General features: G+C 43.4%; 1 protein-coding gene across 1 annotated transcript in view; it reads left to right on the forward strand.

The window, feature by feature from the left end:
* The window catches only part of LOC148368423 (uncharacterized), a 219,507-nt gene extending 207,439 nt beyond the window's left edge, over positions 1-12,068 (forward strand). Inside the window, exon 2 of the mRNA XM_088330450.1 lies at positions 10,327-12,068. Within this exon, the coding sequence (XP_088186576.1) occupies positions 10,371-11,918 (1,548 nt within the window). The 5' untranslated portion in view covers positions 10,327-10,370 and the 3' untranslated portion in view covers positions 11,919-12,068. The remainder of the gene's footprint in view (positions 1-10,326) is intronic.
* The last annotated feature ends 1,519 nt before the right edge of the window (positions 12,069-13,587 follow it).

The following is a 13,587-nucleotide window of genomic DNA, read 5'->3' on the forward strand; positions in this document are numbered from 1 at the left end:
TAACCAACATCATCCTTTTTATATCTTTGGGAAAATACAAAATAACGAGTGTAAAAACGGAAACAATTTCCCTGCAATGAGCGACAACATACACCATGTGGTTAGCACCTCCGCTGGCTTTCAACATCTATAAGGGGAATTAGCATTTTAGTACAACGTACCGCAAAACTAATATAATGGAGACAGAAACAAAACGAAAATAAATCCAAACAGCTTGACTATATCAATTACAGTATTGTGTATGTTGCGAGATTTGTCAGTTGTGGTTTTAATGTTGTCGGTTCAAAAGATTGTGGCTTACCGTTAGCAGCACGCTGGAGACTGCTAACAATATCCGCATTCCGGGGTCATAAAACCGAAGGCTAAAGTAAGCCTTACCCCATACCAGCAGGTGGCGCTATTAGACTTGTCATCGCAGAACACTTAAACACAAACTATAAAAACATATTTCAGCAGAAATTTCAAGAAAAGTAAAGTTATTATGACACCTGTTACACAGTGTTAAATTTTAACTTCTATGATGGTTTTTAAATTGTTTTTTTTTTCAGAAGCATTTTTTAGTTTTTAAATGTTTTTTAAGTTAATTTTCTGTAATAAGAACAAGTGTTGACGTTGATAACAAAATGTTACCCGCATTAAAATCAGTTTCACAATGAGCAGGTTGTGATTTCTTTTCAATGTACATCCATTGCGCGAAGTTGCCCCGACCAAAAAGGCCGCCATCTAGGCACGCTTGTTAGCGGGCTGCTACACCACGCCGAACTATCCAGTCATCTGTTTGTATCTGTGTCCCACAATCCATTGCGGCTGGGTTTGGAAGGAGAAGCTGTCATGGCTGCCGCACCACCGCCGAACAAGAAAATGTCGAGAAAACTACCAAAAATCCTGTAGTCAACTTAAAACTACATAAGCTTGACAGAAGTATCACTTTGCGGTCCTTTTCGAAGGTTTGTCCTTTTTACTCCCGAGTTGGAGCGAAACCTCGTGGCGTTTTTTCCATTTCACTCGGTCCAAATCAAGCGTTGAGCTTCAAACGCGGAGAAAATGTGCTCCAGTGAGGAAGGACCTGTTAAAGAGAAGCTTCGGGGAGCCAAAGAGGAGATCGAGCGAGAACGTCGACGACCGGACGCTGTTTCCAAGCAGCTCGGGGCAGGTCGGTCATTTTCGCTTTTGCTACATCGTTGACATCAGGGCCAGTCCCTCACCCACGGACACGCTCTGCCCACCCAAAGAAAAGTGGATGTAGTAATGAGGGCAGTCTGGACAGCGCATATGTCATTTCGTATATAATTGTGTATGTCATCGGACACTAGCTTGGTCTCTCCTGCCCCCTCAGCACACAGGGTGCGCATCAGTCCCCACGGAGGGATCAGCCCCTCCCTGCATATTGCTTTGTAGTGCTGACAGGAAGTCTGTCTTTTTTTAGAGAAGCGACTCTTTCAGCTTGACTGGCCGAAATTAGACAGCTCCTTTCGTCTCAGAAGCGGTTCTTTAGATTGCTTTTGTTGCTTTAATGCATACATGGCTAATTATTATCCAACAGTATGCACAAAATGACTTAAAAGGGGAAACAATTCAGCAACAGTTGATGCGGATCTCTTCTTGGCTCTTGGTATGAGTTGAGGGTTATGAACTAGGGTTTGAGCCCCATATTAGGGTTCTCAACTGAATGTAGGTTTCCAAAAAATAAAACCAGGTTTACTGCTGGGGTTACAGCTAGCGTAAGGTGTAAGGCTAAGGTTACAGTTTGAAACGGGGTTAGGTCTGAAGTTAGGGGTGAAGGGTTATTTGCTAGGGTTTTGGCTGCAAGTTAGAATTTCCAACGATTTTAGGGTTACGAAATAAGGTTAGGGTCTGACACTCAGGTTCCGTTCTTTTGCGCGTAATTTCTTCCTTCAGTGGTCCTGGAGAAATTGGAAAATTGGCTTTAAAAGTCCTTAAAAAGTGGTTGAATTTGGCCATGAAAAAGCGGCACGGACCCTGTAGTTTGGTCCGGAGAAGTCCCAGGCTCTTCGCACCGATTCTTTAAAACATATAGGAGAGACCGTGTACACTTGGATCATGGGGACACCAGCAGCACGGTGACCATTGTACACTCAAAGTTTGACCAATCGGAAAACATTTTTTGGGACGCCTTGATAAAAGATACTCTCCTTTCCGTTTTGACCTCACACAAGACGTTTGAAGACTCTGAAAGACAGCGTCTCGATTTTCTGTCTTTATATATGCAAGCCACTCGTATTCACCAAAAAAATCCATTCCACTTGGCTCTTCCCAAACAGACACCGAACATTAAGCCCATTGTTCTAGTTTCTCCGCTTCAAGACTTGCCACGAATCTCAAACGTCCTCTTAATGGTATTCCAAATTTTCTTTTATCAACATTCTCTACTCCCCAAGAACTTCCCCAAGTTTTACCTCCTTGTCCCAGGACCTGCCACTTCTAGCGTTTTCTTAAAGGTATTACCAAGTAACCAATTTTCAAGCCACTCAAAGATCTCTTCTCAAGTTTCCCTCTCAAGATATCCTCTACTACCCAAGTCCCACACTTCTTCTCGCCTGTACAGTCTTTTGTTGTTGCTGTTTAGATAAACGTTTCTCAAGTCGGGTTACACCACATCCCTTGTGCCCTGCGTTTGGGACTGTCCGACACCTCGTGACAGGAAATGTCCAAATCTCGACTTAAGACGCATCGATATTTAATAGCTTCAAAGTAACCTCATTCTTTTGTTTCCTCGTCCTTAAGGGAGAAGGACGAGCTTAGAGGTTTGCAAGGCTCAGGCGTTCTGAGTATTAAGATTGGCACCTGGACCAGATGCATGCTACCATGAACCTGCTGCATCTTTTGAAATTTTGAGACAGGAAGCTGGATCTCTCTATAACTGACTCTATAATTATTGTTGAAGTTGACTGTGTATTATGCGCTGAGGCCCATGCAACACCCATTGCAATCTGGTTAAATGTCTTAAACTCTGGAGAGTGCTATGTTTTTCAGATCAAACGTTTTCAACTGGAAAATGAAATAAATATTTGTTTATTCATGTAGTGGTTTTTTGTTTGTTTTAATTGTGTGTTTTTTGTCAATTTTGTCTTAAATATGACATCCAATGGCATTCAAAATGTCTTGAATTAAACTTACCTTAAGCTGTAGGAACCCTGCTGTGTTCTGTGTGTCCCTTTGTGAATTTCTGTGAATAAAGACGTCACAAATAAATGCGATTTGACTTGTCTGTTGCAGACATCGGTGAAGAATATCTTCCTACTGCGTGGCAGGAACCAGAGTTGCCAGGAACTGTTTACAAGATACTCCGAGTTGTGTTGAACAGAGCAGGTTGGTCGTTTTACTTTCTGCAACGTCCTTGACATCTCATATTTGGCCGTCGACGTCCACCGTACTTTCCCTTCGAGTAAGGTCCGGGCTTCTGTCTCGCTCATTCAAGTCACATTTATTTGTATAGGCCTTAATCACAAGATGTCTCAAAGGACTGCACAGGTTACAATGACACCATTCCCTGATCTGAAACCGTTATGCGGGCAAGGAAACATTCAAAACCTCAGCACCAGGAAAATGAGAAACTTTGAGAAGGGGCCTCACAAGTGGTAACTCCCCTTCCAGGATGAACAGGTTGCAATAGATTTAGCATTGGGTAACAGTACACAAAACAAGTCAACATCAATAAAAGAAAACAATAGGTATTATGTTGAAATTTGCCCAGAAATTGCATGACAGCAACTACGCCTCAAGCCTGTAAAAATGTCAAAAAGTCCATAACAGCAACGACGCAGCTTCCCATCTCAGCTGGCTGGTCGATGCAGGTGTTGCACAAAGTTAGGGGAAGAAGCCTCATTTAGCACTACAAACCCATTTGGTTTTAACCAGGTCTCACAAAGGCCAATTAGGTTAAGATTGTGATCACTAATAAGGTCATTGACAAGTAAAGCTTTGGCAGTTAGTGATCTAACATTCATAAGACCAAGCTTCAGCACTGGGGACCGAGCTGAACCCTTTAAAAAGTTTTGAACCTTAGTGGTAACCGCCACAAGATTATGCTGCCAGTCCCGGGTCTTGTGCCTTGCATGGGGGCAGATGCGGCCCGAATTCCATACCACAGGAATATTGTTGACAGGTGGAGTAACAGGATGAATAGCAGTAGGAAATAATGTTATATCCTCTCCCTCCTCACCGAACAAGAGAGAATCGGAGGTTAGAAGCACAGAATAAGATGCTATAGAAGAGAACAGATCAGGGTGTTTGGGGCAGACAATGGAATGCTCTTAACTACAAAAACTATGTGAATTGCATGAATGTAGCATAGCGCGAGGTTAGCTCGAGCAATACAGACTCCACATCCGTGGTGACAGGCTCACTAATCAGCTGTGACCCGGCCTGCACCAATGTACCCTGTCATGGATGGCTTAAACAGTACTCAAATATTTTTAGAAAGAGTGATAGCACCTTCCTAGTTAGGTTGAAAACCGTCTCTCCTCAGCAGGTCGGGTCGGCCCCAGAAAGTGGGCCAGTTATCCCCATACCTAGATCCTTGCTGACTACAGAAACTTGCTAGCCACCGGTTGAACGAGACTAGTCTGCTAAACCCCTCTTCATTGCCTCTCGATGCCGACTCATCTTTCTGATGATACTTACCTGAAACTTTTCAGCTGTTCAAGATGAAAAATATCAGTCCAGAATTCTGATATTCAAGAGATTCAAAGTTTTTATTGTCATATGCACAGTAAAGAACCACAATACCCTAAACAATGAAATCCCTACTTTGCTGTCCACACAGTTGCCAGCGTAATTATTCTAAGAAACTATATACATGTATTCATAAAAGAATATTTCGAATATCAAAAGATACAAATAAAAGATTAACTCAAGATGAGTTAAGGTATTAAGATAAAAAAATAAGATAAAACACAGTTGAAAGTGACTCTAGTGTAAAAATAGTCCAAGTATGGTCCAGTTTAAAGTGTCTGTAGAGTAATAACGTGTCTGTTGTGTGCTGAAGATGTCTGTGGTGTATTGTCCGATCAGCAGCCATTTAAGAGTCTGATCGCAGAGGGATTAATAAGAGTTATTTAGACAGGTTGTCCTGCATTTCTCACTACTGTACCTCCGTCCTGAGGTTAGGAGTGTAAACAGTCCGTGTTGTAGGCGGGTGGGGTCCTTAATGATGGAGGCAGCCCTCCTGTGGACTCTGCGGTGGTATATGCTCTGCAGAGAGGGCAGTGGATTCCTGGTCATCCTCTGAGCGTTTTTAAACTCTGCAGGCGTAGAGGGTGTTAGAAAGTCCAGGAGCCAGTCGCAGAGGGTGGGGTGCAAACCGATTGTGGATGGTTTGTGGGTGAGTTTATGGGGGATGACCGTATTGAAGGCAGAGCTGTAAACTACAAAAAGCATTCTGATGTAGGAGTCTTTGTTTTCCAGGCGGGACAGGTAATTATGAAGAACAGCTGTGATGGCATCTGAGGTGGATCTGTTGGTCCTATAGGCATACTGTAGGGGGTCCAGGTTGTCTGGGATGCTGCTCTGGATGTGAGGTAGAACTACTTTCTCAAAGCACTTCATAATTATTGGAGTGAGCGCTACCGGTCTGTAGTCATTCAGGCAGGTGGGTGGGGTCTTTTTAGGGAGGGGGGGCAATGGTTATGGTCTTGAAGCAGGAGGGAACTGTTCTTTGGCTGAGGGAAAGGTTGAAGATGGAGGGGAAAAAAATGCCAGCTCATTGGCGCATACCCGGAGAGCAAGGCCAGGGATGTTGTCTGTTCCTGCTGCTTTGTGCGGATTGATTTTCTTCAAGACTCTGAGTACTTGACCTGATGAAACTATTGGTAATGAGAGGGGTCCGGTAGGCCAGGTGTGTGCGTGTGTCTCTGCGTCGCAGTTTGTGGCCTCAAAGCGGGTGTAGTATGTATTGAGGTCGTCTGGCTGGCTCTCTGCAGAGGTAATTGTGCTGGTGGTGGTCTTGTAGTCTGTGAGCAGGCCTCTGCACATCCGCCCAGAGTCAGTGGTGGAGTCGAAGCCATCAAGTTTCTCTCTGTACTGTCTCTTTGCCGCTGTAATAGTTTTCCCCAGTCTGTACTTAGCATCTTTGTACTTGGCCTCTCTGCCTGATATGTGTGCATTACATTGAGCACGCAGCATGCGGCGTACCTGAGAATTTATCCAGGGCTTCTGCTTTGGAAACCTCCTGACTCTTATGGTGGGTACGATGATATCAACAAAAGTGCTAATGTTCCCACTCTCATACTCAGCATAATCTTTTGTACTGACAGAAGAGTCGTCCAGAGTGGCTGCAGCTTTAAAAACATCCCGTCTGTTGTGGAAAAGCAGTCCTGCAGAGTAAACTCAGTCTCTGAATTCCAGAGATTAATATGTTTTATAATCGTTTTTGTGACAGTTTTTGACTGTAGGCCGGGTACATAAACAGAGAGATGATCAGAAAGTCCAAAGTTGGGGCGGGGTAAAGCCATGTATGCATCACGAACGTTAGTGGAAACCTGATCGAGTGTGTTCTCTTCGCAGGTGGGAATGTCCACATGTTGGTAATATTTAGGAAATACAGTGAGTAAATTGCACTGGTTGAAGTCACTGGCGGTGACAGCATCGGGGTGAGCAGTCTCCAGCACAGTGATGGCGCCATGGAGTGTGTCGATTGCTGCAGCGTAGTTGGCTCGCGGGGGATGTAAACAAAAACACAACAGTAAATTCCCTCGGTAGATAATAGGGACAGCATTTCCGTAATAACTCCACGTCGTATGAACAGTGCTTCTTAATAGTCTGTATGTCTCCACACCAGAAGTTCTTGATAAACACGCACACGCCTCCCCCTCCTCGGTTTATAGAGTGAGTCTGTAGCTGAACGGCGACCTCAGGTATTTACCATACTGGTATGTATGATAAAAAGTCTGGAGTTACGGCTGGACATGCTAGAGAAGGAGTGGCTGTGCTTGTGAGTGAGAAAACAAGAAAAACTGGTGGAGTGAAAAGAGATATCTTTCAGATTGATGTGGGTGAGTTTAAAGTGGGGTGTAGAAGTATGGATGTTTATACAGTAAGTGCATATGGACCTGGTTCAGAAAGAAGTGCTGATGAGAGAGAGTTTTGGAAGGATTTGTCCAAATGTGTGGCAAGTGCTAAAGAAGGCTGGAAAGTGGTAATACTAGGTGACCTGAATGCTAGAGTGGGTGATGGAACGGTTGAAAATGTGATTGGTACATAAGGAGTACCAGTAAGAAATGATAGTGGGAAGAAATTGATTGAGTTATGTCTCAGAGGCTGTGACAGAGAAGAGACGTGCCTTTGAGGAGTGGCTGCAAGATAAGAGTGGTGTTGTGTATGAAAGGTATAAAGTGAAGAAAAGGTTGGTAAAAGTGGTAGTGGAAGCAGAATAAAGGAAAGCAAATGATGAATGGTGTCGAAAGATAGGAGTGAACTTGGAGAAAAGAGTTCTGGAAAGAAGTGAAAAGAGTAAGAAAGAGCAAGCCTGGAAAGGAAGAGAAAGTGAAAGATAAGGACAATAGATTGCTGGTTTGCGGTAGTGTAGTCAGGACGAGCTCGGCAGAGTATTTTGAGGAGTTGCTGAATGTGGAGGATGGGAGAGAAGTGAGAGTCGAGGCGATTGGTGATATGGGGTGATTGCCTGTGTTGGGTGATTTAAATGTGAAGCGTTTGGAAACATGGGAGGTGCAAGCGGCAGTGAAAGAAACGAAAGGGGGCAAGGCGCCTGGGTTGGATGGTTGTACTGCTGAATGCTTGAAAGGTGGCATGGCTATGCTTGACTGGTTAGTATGCTTGTTGAATGTATGCTTTTTAAGTGGTGTGGTTCCTGTTTATTGATGTAGTGCACGTGTGATGCCATTGTGTAAGCGTAAAGGTGATAAGTATGAATGTAGCAATTCGAGAGGTATCAGTTTTTTGTCGGGTAAGCTGTATGGAAGAGTCTTGATTAAAAGAGTGAGAGGAAGAACGGATGAGGTGGTGATGGAGGAGCACAGTGCTTTCAGGAAAGGAAGAGGATATGTGGATCAGGTGTTTGCAGTACGACAGGTGTGTGAGAAATATTTTGCAAAAGGTAAGGGTGTTTTTTTGGCTTTCATGGATTTGGAAAAGGTGTATCACAGGGTCGATAGAGAGGCGTTGTGGTAGGTGATGGTAATCTATGGAATGAGCGTAAAGTTGTTGGAGGCATTGAATTGTTTTTATGTGAACAGCAGAGCATGTGTAAGAGTAGGGAGTGAGACAAGTGAGTGGTTCCCTCTGTTGACTGGTGTGAGACAGGGGTGTGTGATGTCACCATGTCTGTTTAATGTGTACATGGATGGTGTGGTGAGAGAGGTGAATACAATAGTATTTGGCAGAGTTGTAAAGATGATGGATAACAGTGGAACGGTGTGGCAGGTGAGTCAGTTGTTGTTTGCAGATGACACAGCGTTTGTGGCTGATTCTGAAAAAACATTGAGGATGTTGGTAAAGGAGTTTGGAAGAGTGTGTGATAGGCGTAAGTTATGTGTGAATGTTGAGAAGAGTAAGGTGATGAGGTGTTCACGTGATGGAGTGGGCATGGCGTTAGAAATAAGGTTGCATGGACAGGTGCTGGAAGAAGTTGAAAGCTTTAGGTACTTGGGTTCTGATGTGGCTTCAGTTGGTGTCATGGAGTGCGAGGGTTTGCACTGAGTGAATCAAGGAAGCAGTGATTGTGCCAACTGTGTTGTATAGTGCAGAGACTTAGAGCCTGAATGCAGATTTGAGAAGGAAATTTAATGTTTTTGGGATGAACTCTTTGAGGAGTATGTTAGGGGTGACAAGATAGAATAGATTGAGAAATGAAATTTTGAGGGACAGAACTGGAGTTGTAGTTTAATTGAGCAAGCGTATGGATAAGAGAGTACTCGGTTGGTTTGGACGCATGGAGAGGATGGATGAGGAGTGAATGTTGAAGAGGATCTACAGAGCAGAAGTAAATGGAAGGTAGATGGATGGACGGTGTTATGAGTGCACTGCAGGAAAGTGGTCTGAATGTAGTGGAAGCTAGAGCTCTTGTTGGTGATAGGAATGAGTGGAGAGGTGTTGTGAAAGGATAGTGGGATGTTCGGACGTGTTCTAAGGGTTGGGCAGGGTACCCGTATTATGCGGCAGGGGTAAACCAGTGAAAGCTGTCAGGCCCTGCTTTCGAACAGAAGAGTGTGTTGTGTCACCCTGACCCAAGTGACACGGCTGCTTTGTTGTGTGCCCTTTCATCTGGTGGGACGAAAGCATGACCAACTTGGGTGCCGAGGTCGTTAACTTGCTTAACGCCATGACACCTGTAGCTGAGAGACGGGCACTGAATAAGCTGCGGTCAATCATGGACAATACATTAAATCCACTACACAGCATCATCTCCAAACAGAAGAGCAGCTTCAGCGACAGATTTCTGTCTCTGTCTTGTTCCACGGACAGACTGAGCAGATCATTTCTTCCTCATGCCATGAGGCTCTTCAACTCCGTCCGGGGGAGTAAAAGCCCACATTAAACCCCACCCCAACATTTGCATATTACCCTATTTTTATTAAAGTGTGTATTTTCCGTAGGTACTATTTAAATACTATATAACAACACGTTATATTGGGTATTTTTGTATTCTATTTCTTTTATTTTACTATTTTATTTTTCAACACAAGGATACTGCTGAAAGTGTGAATTCCCCTACGGGGATGAATAAAGTATCTAAATCTATATCTGTCTATCAGAAGTTTCGCCTTGGTGCCTTTTTTTAATATCTATATTTTTGATACCTAGAATATCTAAACAATACTTTCTATTAACACAAGGGCACTTTGCTTGAAAAATCAAATTTGATTGCAAGAACACTAAACTTATGCATGACTTTGCAAGAATTCTCAGCCCCTGATGTCTCGGGTGACGTGATCACATGAATCAGGTCGTCATGGTGATTGCAGGGTCCTACGATACGTCATCTCAACGAAGGCCCTTGGTCATTTTCTTTTGAAAGAATAAAGATTTGAAGCGTTAACAGTCTGTACTTATATCTTTCATTTTCTCGTCACACTGCGCTTACTTGGCATATACGCCGGCGCCTACTCACAGAGTAATACGGAGAATACAGGAACAAAACGCGGCACTAAGTGTTGACAAAAGAATCTGATCATAGCCACCCCTACAGGTGATTTAATTCCCAGAAGTTTAATACTTGATGATCAGCAGCGCTTAGCCTTTAGATTTTTTTTTTTACGTTTTGGGACAATGCCTCTGAAAACGTACTAATAAGTTTCGGTACTGAACGAGTTAAGGGCAATAAAAATAAATGTGACTTGTGTCTTGCAGACGTCAGCCAAAAATATCTTCCTACTGCGTGGCAGGAACCAGAAATGCCTGCCGTTAAAATTGAGGAGGAGGAGGATCTGAAGCCTTATCACGTTAAGCAAGAGACAGAGGATCGGGAGCCTGTTGGTGTTAAAGAAGAGGACAACTTTCTAGTCTTGCGAGTGGCCGGGGTCCGTTCAACCGTCAAAGATCAAGGTCAACCTGAAGACAATGGATGGCAGGAGCCTCGAAGCATCAGCTCCCGTCAACACGTAGAAACAGATGACGACAACACGTCCCACTCTGCAAACGCTGAAATCAACCCGCAGTCGGAAGGTGGTAACACATGTTCTCAGGGTGGGAAAACGTTTCGACGCAAGTCTGATATGAAGTTGCATATGAAATTCCACACTGGGGAGAAGCCTTTTCCTTGCTCAGTTTGCGATAAAAGATTTACCCAGAGTGCAAACTTAAAAAAACACATTAGAACTCACACTGGCGAGAAGCCTTTTGCCTGCTCAGTTTGCGATAAAAGATTTCCTGAGAGTGTGAACCTAAAAAGACACACACAAATTCATACTGGAGAGAAGCCTTTTGCCTGCTCAGTTTGCGGTCAAAGATTCACCATGAGAGGGAGCTTAAAAATACACACCAGAACCCACACTGGCGAGAAGCCTTCTGCTTGCTCAGTTTGTGACAAAAGATTCATTGACAGTTCGAGATTAAAAATACACATTTCAACGCACACCGGCGAGAAGCCTTTTGCCTGCTCAGTTTGTGATAAAAGATTCATTGACAGTGGGAGCTTAAAGAAACACTCTAGAACCCACACTCGTGAGAAGTCTTTTGTCTGCTCAATTTGTGGAAAACGATTCATCCAGAGTGGGGATTTAGAAAAACACATACTTACTCACACTGGAGAGAAGCCTTTTGCCTGCTCAGTTTGCGGTGAAAAATTCACCCAAAATGGAAAATTGAAATTACACCAATTAACCCACACTGGGGAGAAGCCTTTTGCCTGCTTAGTTTGTGGTCTAAGATTTACCTTGAGATGTACCTTAAAACAACACAATCTAACCCACCCTGGGGAGAAGTTTTTCTCTTGCTCAATTTGTGGAAAACAATTCTCCCAACAAGGAAACTTGAATGTACATACTCGAACCCACACTGGCGAGAAGCCTTTTGTCTGCTCAGTTTGTGGTAAAAGATTCCCTTTGAGTGGTAGCCTAAAAAGACACACACGAATTCATACTGGGGAGAAGCCTTTTGCCTGCTCAGTTTGCGGTCAAAGATTCACCAAGAGTTGGAGCCTAAAAAAACACACACTAACCCACACTGGCGAGAAGCCTTTCGCCTGCCTAGTTTGTGGTAAAAAATTCCCTGAGAGTGGGAGCCTAAAAAGACACACACACATTCATACTGGGGAGAAGCCTTTCGCCTGCTCAATTTGTGGAAAACAATTTGCACAGGCTGGGAATTTAAAATCACACCTAAAAACCCACACTGGCGAGAAGCCTTTTTCCTGCTCAATTTGTGGTCAGAGTTATACTGTGAGCGGAAGCTTAAAGAGACACATTAGAACCCACACTGCAGAGAGGCCTTTGACCTGCTGACTTTTTGGTGAAAAATTCATCCATATCGGCGCTAGAAATTACACACAAGAACCCACACTGGCGAGAAGACTTTTGCCTGCTCGGTTTGTGGTCAAACATTCATCAAAATAGAGGTATGAGCGAGCCTAAATATTCCTGGTCAGACCTGGCCCGGGGTATTTAAGGCCAAACCTGACCGATTAACTCAATTTGAGTGACCCGGCCCGGAGTATAACCTTCGGCCATGTATACTTCAGCGCCAAATTATGCGTTTCGGCTGAAGTATGCAGCTTTGTTTACTCGGTGGCGAGTACATCAAATCGCGGGAGCAGTTAAAGCGCAGCGCCGAAACGAACACATGGGCACCCAGGTGCAACGAAATGAAACTGAACGAAATGGCACCGAAAAGAAAATTTTATTCTGCATTTTACAATTTGCAAATCGTGAAGGGGTTTAGCCCAAAAGCAGACAGAAAGTTTCTAAAGCCAGTAAGCGGAAATGTCACCTGCCGTAAACCTCTGTGAAGCTTACCTGGGACCTTGTCCTACTTGATCACGATCCGATAAACTAAACATTAGTATTTGGAACTTTTTTCAGGATGACTGGTGACATCATGCAGACACGCCTTAGCTTCTCAACAGTCTGATGGCCCTGTCACTAGTATTAACTCTTGACTCCACAGTGGGATAAAATATGATCCCGTGGGTTCTTCAAGGTCTTTGAAAATCAGAAAATTGTAATACTGTCATATTAAGTATTCCTAATAAAACATGTGTATACCATGATGGCATTAGTATTTTTAATTTTCCCACTAATGACAAACTTCTCTTGTATGTACTAGTAGCTCATGCATCCAAGGGTTAAATACTTACAGAAATAGCAAAACCAGCACAGAAAATGCACCTTTCTTGTAAATTCAACAATCGCAGCGAAATCGCAATACTGGTCTAAAAAATGGCCATTTTTTTTCTCAAAATCCCGCAGCCCTATTGGAGAGGGCCAATAAGAATACAGGAGACCCAATTCACAGACGAAGGGGAAAACGCATAGACTTTATGGGAAAATAAGAATACCACTTACGAACAATGAAGACTCGACTTTGAATAAATGACTTGAGCTTGGAAAATATTCCCTAACACTGCAATGCTGTGTTGCTATTTTGAATACCCCCCCTTTCTTTGTCGCATGTTCAAAAAAAAAAAAGCACGGTGAAAAAATTGCAAGTATCATTCTAAGAAACTGCTTATGTGCTGAAGTGGTTCGTCTTGGTCATTTGGGGAGATGGAAAGCTGCGTCATAGACTTTCTGGACTAGTTTACAGGCTGGGGGCGTCGTTGATGTCATGCACTTTCCGGACATTTTCAACATCTTACTTAGTGTTTACTATTCCGTGTTCAGTAATGCTAATTGTGATTCACCCTGCTCATTCCTGGACGGGGGATTTACCACATGTGAGGTCCTTTCTCAAGGTTTCTCTTTTGTCCTCACACTGAGGTTTTTGAGTTGTTCCTTGCCTGCATGCTGGTTTAAGATCAGATAATTGTGCAATTGTGTAATTGTAATCCTGTGCAGTCCTTTGAGATATTTTTGTGATTAAGGGTTATGTAAATAAATGTGATCATTTATTATACTCGCACACCATCTAGCGACCAACATTTTACACTGCATTTAAATATGCGATTCCTGTCTA

Source organism: Urocampus carinirostris, chromosome 3 (assembly GCF_059441175.1).
Source record: "Urocampus carinirostris isolate Australia breed hairy pipefish chromosome 3, RoL_Ucar_1.0, whole genome shotgun sequence".
In the NCBI taxonomy this organism is placed as follows: domain Eukaryota; kingdom Metazoa; phylum Chordata; class Actinopteri; order Syngnathiformes; family Syngnathidae; genus Urocampus; species Urocampus carinirostris.